Source organism: Apis dorsata, unplaced genomic scaffold, assembly GCF_000469605.1.
Source record: "Apis dorsata unplaced genomic scaffold, Apis dorsata 1.3 scaffold_117, whole genome shotgun sequence".
NCBI classification, from domain to species: Eukaryota; Metazoa; Arthropoda; class Insecta; order Hymenoptera; family Apidae; genus Apis; species Apis dorsata.
In genome coordinates this window covers 440,284-449,308 of record NW_006263411.1, presented here as the reverse complement: position 1 = coordinate 449,308, position 9,025 = coordinate 440,284, and the positions used below count along the sequence as shown (strand labels likewise).

At 26.6% G+C, this 9,025-nt stretch overlaps 1 protein-coding gene and 1 long non-coding RNA gene across 8 annotated transcripts in view; one reads left to right on the top strand and one right to left on the bottom strand.

Moving 5' to 3' along the window:
* LOC102675127 (collagen alpha-2(IX) chain-like) overlaps positions 1-9,025 on the top strand; it is a 21,110-nt gene that overhangs the window by 10,134 nt on the left and 1,951 nt on the right. For 6 of the 7 annotated variants that reach the window (XR_004149966.1, XR_004149965.1, XM_031508977.1 and 3 more), the window contains exons 2-15: positions 433-497; positions 1,202-1,421; positions 1,518-1,734; positions 3,092-3,262; positions 4,638-4,709; positions 4,784-4,873; positions 5,397-5,504; positions 5,646-5,753; positions 5,877-6,063; positions 7,453-7,659; positions 7,729-7,916; positions 8,028-8,189; positions 8,299-8,493; positions 8,616-8,817. Coding sequence is in view for 5 of the 7 variants with exons in the window: in XM_031508977.1 (XP_031364837.1) it covers positions 452-497; positions 1,202-1,421; positions 1,518-1,734; positions 3,092-3,262; positions 4,638-4,709; positions 4,784-4,873; positions 5,397-5,504; positions 5,646-5,753; positions 5,877-6,063; positions 7,453-7,659; positions 7,729-7,916; positions 8,028-8,189; positions 8,299-8,493; positions 8,616-8,817 (2,173 nt within the window). In the remaining 2 variants the exon portion in view is untranslated. The remainder of the gene's footprint in view (positions 1-432; positions 498-1,201; positions 1,422-1,517; positions 1,735-3,091; positions 3,263-4,637; positions 4,710-4,783; positions 4,874-5,396; positions 5,505-5,645; positions 5,754-5,876; positions 6,064-7,452; positions 7,660-7,728; positions 7,917-8,027; positions 8,190-8,298; positions 8,494-8,615; positions 8,818-9,025) is intronic. The other variant, XM_006612615.2, reaches the window with a different exon arrangement.
* LOC116185177 lies at positions 4,378-5,507 on the bottom strand. Its single transcript, XR_004149967.1, has 2 exons — positions 5,404-5,507; positions 4,378-4,853 (listed from the first exon to the last, which is right to left on the bottom strand). It is a non-coding gene; the product is annotated as an uncharacterized LOC116185177 (long non-coding RNA).

Sequence of the window (9,025 nt, the reverse complement as noted above, 5' to 3'; positions counted from 1 at the left end):
CAACGGATAACGCGTCTGACTACGGATCAGAAGATTCCAGGTTCGAATCCTGGCAGGATCGATGATTATTTTTTATTTAAAAAATTAATTAATATAATTACTAATGCTTCTTAATGTTTTTTATTCAATTTCAATATTAGTTTTATATATTGTAATAATTCTTTATAATCTATATAATCATTACAATATTTTAAATATCTTTTATATAACATTAATGTGATTTTAATCTTTATTAATTTAACTTTATTTAATTATATTCAATTATCTTTAAAATATCATAGAAACAATTCGAGTTTTATAAATAAAATTATTAATACTTTTATAGAGAAATAGAGAAACAAATTTCATATTTTTATGTATGAATAATAATTAAAAATAAAAATAAAATATTTATATGAAATATGATATTAAAAATAATGTCTTTTATTACAGAATCAATTTGGATCTGCGAATGTATTTCTCAGTATGGATATTCTTATTTATGCAATTCACAACACGTAAGTTTTTAAATTTGTTATTTTTCTAATTTATTTGTTTTTCGTAATATTTTATCTTTCTATTTTTCTATTTTTAATTTGATTATTTTTCTTAAAAGAAACTTACTTTATTAGTATTAAGAATATTGCACTCTTAATATTTTACAAAATATAAATTATATTGTTTTATTCTAATTAAATAATTATTGTCTTCATAATATATTAGATATAATAGAGATAAAAGATAGTCGTTTGTTTAGAAGTTTCACACATAATGATTCAGATAATATATATAAGTGCATAGAAACATTATTAATATCATTTACATTATATCACATTGTATGATCTAAAATAAGAATATCTTATGTAATATTTTGTTATTAATAATTTTTTTTTAATAACATAAATGTTTTTAATAAACATAAAAGAAATTATAAATGAATTATTTATTTTTAAAAATTTTTATCTTAAAAATAATTTTTAATAATGAATTTTGAATAATTCCTTTTATATAGAGTTTTAATTCATGGGGAATCTTTGGAATATCGATTGTAGAAACCAAACAAATGTAGAAATATCAGTTAAGGCTTATTTATTAAGCAATTTATGTAGACAGATTGAAACGGAAATAGAGTGAAACCGCTTTGTCTCCGTTACAGTCTGTTTCCGCCTTGGTTCATTTAATAGGAATTGAAATTGTTTATAATTTAACAAAATTTTCGTAGAATATATTTTCGGCGAGAAAACTATCCCAGATTTCGTACATGGACCATGCGAAGGTTACAAACAGGGTGAAGATGATCTTCAAACAATTGACTTTATCAGTAAATTGAAATTGGATCTTTTGGAGACACATTATACTGGTGTGACACGAGTAAGAGGTAGTAATCGTATGCAAACAGCCTACAGATTGGAAAAAGACACTGACATTACTCTGCCAATCAAGTACGATTTATATATCTATTTTTTAACGATCTAAAAATAATCGATTCGATGGTTAATGATTTATTGTATAAAATTCTTTTTTATATTGTTTATCAGGAATATATTTCCAAATGGATTGCCAGAGGAATTTAGTGTAGTTTGCACATTCAGAGCCAGAAAACTATCGAAATATACTTGGCATATTATCAAAATCGTCGACATGGAAAACGAGCCCCAATTTTTAATCGCAATGAACCCAAAAGGTCAAACTTTGGATTTGTTCGTGAAAAGCCAAACTGGTGAAATGCAAATAGTATCGTTCTCAGCCGATCATGTGAGTAAAATGTAAATTTTTTTTAAGTCTTGTTGAAAATTTCATCGATAATTTATATTATAAAATATTGGAAACGTTTTTTAAATTTTAATTTCAATTTATTTCATCAAATTTTCTTATATTACGTTTATCTTTTTATTTATTTTTTAATATTTCGTATATTTGTATTAATATTTGTATCCATTATCTTTTGATATATGTTTTAAAATATTAATTAATTATATTATTATTTCAATTATTAAAATATTTTTAATAAGAATATTTACTTCAATTTAATTTTTATTATAAAATATAGTTTTGTTATTTTATCATCAAACTTGAAAATTAAAAAATCATTTCACATTCTTATTGAAAAATTTGCATATCTTTGGCATGTGGCATCGAGACAATATATACGTACATATTTGTATAAATTTCAAAATTGTATTAACCAATTTAGTAGGAAAAAGATACCTTGTATAAGTTTAAACAATTTGAAGTAAGATAAAATATTCGTAAACCAAATACATTTCCACTAATCAGTTCGAGGACTGTCAGATTCATCAGATCATGTCATATTTAATGCTGGCTGTCTCTTAAAAATGTCATGGCGGATTGTGAAATGATTAAAGCAAGCCTCGAGCGATTGCGGATATTTCAAAACATGATTTCGTCATTGCGGCATGAAAACTCGAGCTTCCTGTCAAATATCAATCGGTAGATCACGCGTTGGCGTAGAAATTAAACCCTCTTCATCGGGATGCGTGGAAATCGTGTCATGGATCATTGAATAAGCATCTTGCGAAATAGTTTGGAGGTTTTTTGGTAAAGCGACGAGATGTGAAAGAACGTCGCAAATCGAAAAAAATTGATGAGAATACCATTCGTGACATTTGTTAAGTTATCAAAAAAGCATTAATCTTTGCGACGTAACATTATTAATGAATCGCGAAAATTAATAATTAATTACAAACAAATAACAGAAGAGAATTGCTGCATTTCCTTGTCTGAGAAATGTTTTAAATGAAACTGATTAATTTCCAATCTTAGGGTAAAGTTTGATCGAATTTTTTCTATTTTGAAACATAGAATGATTCTCATTGATATTTCAATTATAATTTTTAAACAAATGAAAACACAATATATTTAGGAAACAACAATATATTTATTAATAAAATATAAATAATTTAAAGAATGTTGATTATATGTGTAAATATTTAAATATGTTTTCAAAGTTGCAGAATATTTTAAAAATTTATTAAATCTTTCATTCTTAAGAAAATAATTAAATTAGATTGAATCTCTAGATTAACATAAATTATTGTAAGTTATTGTAAGTTTTATATTTTTCTTGGTGCATGAATTTTGATTGGAACAGATATTCGATAAAAATTGGCATAAAATTGATATTGGAGCCTTCAAGGATAGGCTGGTGATATATATCGATTGCGAATATATTGGCACACAAGACGTAAAGCCATGGGGTCCGATCAAAGTGGATGGTGAGATCTCGATATCAAAGATGTCGCACAGTAAGCTCACTATACCGGTAAGTTCGATCATACTTTTGATATTGCATACACATTATACACATAGAAGATAAGATCACTTATTGATAGCTCATTAGTCAATTTCAATCGATTATATAATTTGTAATATATAATTATTGGCCATTTTGTCAATATATCATCATCATATGTCATTGTATCGCCAATTTTTTTTTGCCAATTAATGACAAATGACACGATATCATTCATAATTATATTTTCTTATGTAATCAGATGTTTCATAAAATAAATGCAATAAATGTTTCTAAAATGTTGCAACACTTTTTTAGATCTTTTAATTCCGACAAATTATTAATGAAAATTGGAAGACATGCACAATTGAAATTAATATGAAATACACGTAAATTTCACAGAATACTGTGTAACACATCCATAGGGGTTGCTCGCATTTGTTCATATGAGATACATGTACATCCGTTATATGCAGCAATTAAGGAGCACTTAATTAATAAACACTTTATAATGAACGAGGCTGAGACATAACTGGGACAAGCTAGATTTAGTATTATTGTTAAAGTGTGAAATGTGTATGGAAAAATTTAACGAACTTGTTATAATATGATTATTACAGTTTTGCAAAGAAAGAAAAAAAAATTATACAAAACAACAGTATTGTAAATAGTTTGTTTTTAAAATTATCGATTTTTAAACATGTTTCTAGTCAATTAATAAACATAGAATAATGATATACTCTTTATTTATGAAAATTAAAGAAATACAAAATTCAAATATGCTCATGAAATTTGATAAATTAATTTTTGAAATGATCAAAAATATAACTGAACTTTTTTATAAGTTCAGATTATAAATGTTCAAAATATGACATTAATATTATTAATATTAAAAAAGAAGTCAGTGGAGAAAATAATAAAATTTTTAAAATTAATATTTATTCGATTAATAGAATTTTGTTGCACCTTTATTATTTTTCTTAATTATTTTGTATCTAATAATTAATTTTATTTGTAATCTTATTTAAATAGAATTATATATTTTTCTTCTTTTATTATTATATCAGATATTGTTGCTTCTATATAATATTATAATCATGAGAATATTATAATTAAGTTGAATGAAAAAAATAAGTATTGTATGTAAATATGAAGATATATATCTATTTGAAAACAATAAATTTAAATATGTAATAGATACTCGCGCGGAAATTATATCTATCTTCTTTTTCTTTTTTAGGACTTTTTTTCTTTTTAAAGAAAAAAAACTTGTAAATTTCTTTTACAAGCTATTATTTTATAAAATTACAGAAATACAGAATATAAAAAGTATTTTAAATATTCAAATGCTTTTTCTTTTTATTCTTAATATAATATTTGCTTCCTTTTGGAAATATATTTCTAGATCGATATACAATGGATGGTCTTAAATTGCGATCCTACGAGACCTGAGAGAGAGACCTGTGAGGAATTACTGGCAAGTCTATACATATATTTTACACAACCTCGCAATCCATTAAGATCCCATGGTTGTAATTAACGTAATTGCAGAAGAGCCTTAGCAGCCCTTTATTACCTCAGAGAAGACTTAGCTGTGAAATTATCTGTCCACAGGGATCTCCTGGAATTAATGGCACTAATGTAAGTTAATTCTTTTTTTTATTGCTAAACATTTTCATTCGATTTCCATTCAATATTTAATGCTTTCAAAATAGTACATTAATATAAAATAATTTTCCCTTAACTAATAAAACGTATTTTTTAATATTAAATATTCTCTAATTAACTTTTTTGTAATATAATCACAAATCAGGATATTCAGATTTCATAAAGAGTTATATCAAATATCACGCATATCTGGTTAAAAAGAATAATAATAATTCCAGTATTTATGGATATTTGGATCTTTGAATCCAAGTATTGAATATTTGAGTATTCAAATAAATTCATTAAATAATTATTTATGTATTCAACTTCAAGTATCTGTATCAAATAATAGATCTGAGCAATAATAAGAACTCTAAGTCTAACAGAATCTTCAATAATATATAAAGCTGCATCAAAATGAATATATTTCTTAAAGTTATGTAGGAGTTAAAATTTATATTTTAAATTGTATAATTATGTAATTAATATAAATAATTATATAAATACATTTATTTAGGGTTTACCTGGTTTACCCGGATTACCTGGGCCACCTGGACCAATCGGAAAACCCGGTTTACCTGGACATCCGGGTTTACAAGGACCGCCTGGCGAGCAAGGCAAAATAGTGAGTTTTTTAAATAAATAATATTATATATTAATATAATAATAATATAATAATATAATAAAATAATATTAGATATTTTTAAAATAAAAATATATGATATATATTGATCTGTTTTATTATAAATTATTATGCGATTATTAGGGGCCGCAAGGATTTATTGGTGCACGAGGATTTATTGGCAGTCCAGGTCCTAAGGGGTCTTCTGGACCTATTGGACCATCTGGTCCAAAAGGAGAACGTGGAGAAAGAGTGGGCTTATACATTACATTTATATATTATGTCACTTTTGATTAATTATTTTTTTAAATTTACTCTTAACTAATATAATTGGTTAGGATAGTTACATTTTGCTTACTAGTTTGTTTTTTGCAGGGTGACATGGGATTTCCAGGATTGAAAGGAGATCAAGGTCTTCCAGGGCCACGAGGTTATCCAGGACCTCCAGGAAATATTAGCAACTATCGCGATTTTCTATCACGATTTACAGGATTACCAGGACAAAATGGTTCAAAAGGAGAGAAAGGGGATCGTGGCGATAAAGGAGAACAAGGCCAAAAAGGTAGTGGCTTAATATCTATTTTTAAAAGTTTCTTTCTTAGATTAGTGTGGTTGTGTCAAATGTTAATTGTTCGTTAAATACGATTACATGGATTTATCAGATAAGTAATCCTTGAACTGTAGCGTAAACTAATTTAATCTTGTTAGAAAATCGCGTGGAATTGTGGGTGTTCATTGTTCACGTGCGCGATAGTGATTCATCGTTATATATATTATTTTACCAATGAACATGGAATGCTTATTTTTTAGTATCCAAAAAACTTAATAATAAATTTAATAATAAGAAAATTTGGTAATAATTATTATATTTTTGTTTAAAATTTTGTTTCATGAAAATGAATTTCTTATATAAATACAAATTTTGTTATGATTTATACATATTGATTTAATCTCTTGATTTAAAATGTTGCTAATGAATAATAAATGAATTTTCTTCGAATTAGTTAATGCATTAATTACAATGTTACAAAAGATCATTGATACTTTTGAAGAAATGATTCCTTCCAATAAACTATGTCAATAGTCTCATATTTAAAGATCGAGCGCAATCGAGTAATGGCTTTAACTATCTAACTAGCATATTTCCATTTATTCTATTTTCTCTTTTTTTTCTTCTTTTTTTGCTTCTTATAAATCTGTACAAAATATATAAATTATAAATTTATATATTATACATATTTATTCACGTTACGAATTTTAAATTTAAATTAAATAAAAAAATTATTTTTAAAAACTATTAAAAAATTAATTAATAGCACAACAGTTAAAGGATAAATTTTAATCAAATAATAATTTTAATATAGATAAATATCATCTTTTCAATCGTAAAATAAAGGAAATCATCTAGAGGTTAAAAATATTTTAAGAATTTGATTTTATACTACTTTCTTTTATATTATTTTTCTTTCTTTTGACTTGACCACTGTTATATAAAAGCAAATATCAAAAGCTATAATTCTAGTATTTCCTGACGAGTGACACAAAAACGATATATTGTCATCTATATCGACATCGACCTAAATACAGTTATTCAAAGTGATTGTAAATCAATTTGTTGCAATCTGCTGCAATACTCGTAAACCCATTGCTTTTATTAATCACTAAATGTATATTCGTTCTCAAAATAGAAGAGACTAGTAGCTCCTAACATATATCTAATTGCAGAATTTTTACTAAATGACCTAGTTTAAAATATATAATAAATATATAATAAATTGAAAGCAAGTTATGAAAAAAATTTTAAAAAGAGCAAAATTATAAAAAACGTTTATACTTGTTTTTAAATTAAATTGTAAAGTAAATTTTTTAAATAAAAACTATAATTATATTTTCAAAGGCTAAATCAATAATTACATACATAATCATTATATGATCATTATATTAATTTAAGGTGAAGCAGGAGAAAAAGGTTATCCAGGTCAAAACGGATTTCCTGGAATAGAGGGAAAATCAGGACTTCCTGGTTTTCCAGGTCTTAAAGGAGAAATAGGATTTCCTGGGATACCGGGTCCGCAGGGATTACCAGGTCCTCCAGGTAAAATTGGAGCTCCTGGAATTCAAGGAGCAAAAGGAGAAGTTGGAGAACCCGGTCGTGATGGTTTGTAAATTAAATTGAAAATTAATATTTTCTATATAAATTACTAATATATTAAATTTACTTATTTAGGTTTACCAGGTTCAATAGTTGGTTCAATAATACCAGGACAGCCTGGTCCTCAAGGTTCTCCTGGAATACCTGGAGAAGACGGTCTTCCAGGAATAAAAGGAGAACCTGGTCCTATTGGTCCACCGGGTCTTCCAGGATTACAAGGAAAAAACGGTCCTCCTGGTTCTCCAGGACCACCGGGATTACAAGTAAATCTATATTAAATTGAATATCGAATTTACTTTTTTAATAATTAATTGAGATTCGTTTCAATTTTTATTGTACAAATAATAAGGCAAATTTGGTTGATTATAAATTAGGGTTTATCTGGAGAACCAGGTTCTCCAGGTTCTCAAGGAGTAGATGGTCCTATTGGAAAACCAGGATTACCAGGACTCGATGGACAACCTGGAAATAAAGGTGATAAAGGTCAGCAAGGAGAACAAGGATCTGTCGGGCCACGTGGTTTACCTGGAAGTATTGTAAGTTTAACTTTTTGTTGTTATTAAACATATCATATTTATGTTTCATTTATAATTTAATTTTTAAAATTTAAAAAATAGAAAGAAAAAAGATTTTTCGATTTTTTAGGGTGCACCAGGTTTACCTGGAGTTGCTGGTATTCCAGGCTTAGAAGGACGATCAGGTTTACCAGGTCCTCCAGGACCTCCTGGACCACCGGGTTCACCTGGAACTATAGACATGTTAAGTACAAATAATGTATTAGAAACTATTGGTAGTCCAGGAGTTAGTGGACCCAGAGGTCTACCAGGTACACCAGGATTAGTAAGTATTCTAATTATTAAATTAGAATAGGAGTTTTCGCTTATTTTTAAATATTTTATTATTTTTTTTAAATTTAAATATTATTCTAAAATTCCGAAGTGTATATTTTTATAAAAAATTAGCCAGGTGAGAGAGGACCTTCTGGAGAAAGAGGTCCAGAAGGTAAAATAGGATTACCTGGAATACCAGGAAAAGATGGAGCTCCAGGACTTCAAGGACCACCAGGAATTAGGGGACAAACTGGAATACCAGGAGTTCAAGGACCACCAGGCCGAAGTATTACCGATTCAGAAATTCGAGATATATGTGCCAGTGTGTTACGAGGTGAATATTTAAATATTATTTCATATACTTACTCTATTTACTTATTTTATTAATGATATTTTATTGAAATAGAATAAAAGGTGGAAATTATTATTATATTATCTAAAATAATAAAATTGAATAATTGTAGACAATTCGTAAAAAATCTGATTGTTCGTCTAAGAAATGTCAAAATAATGACAAAAGCATAAAATATAAAAATATTGGA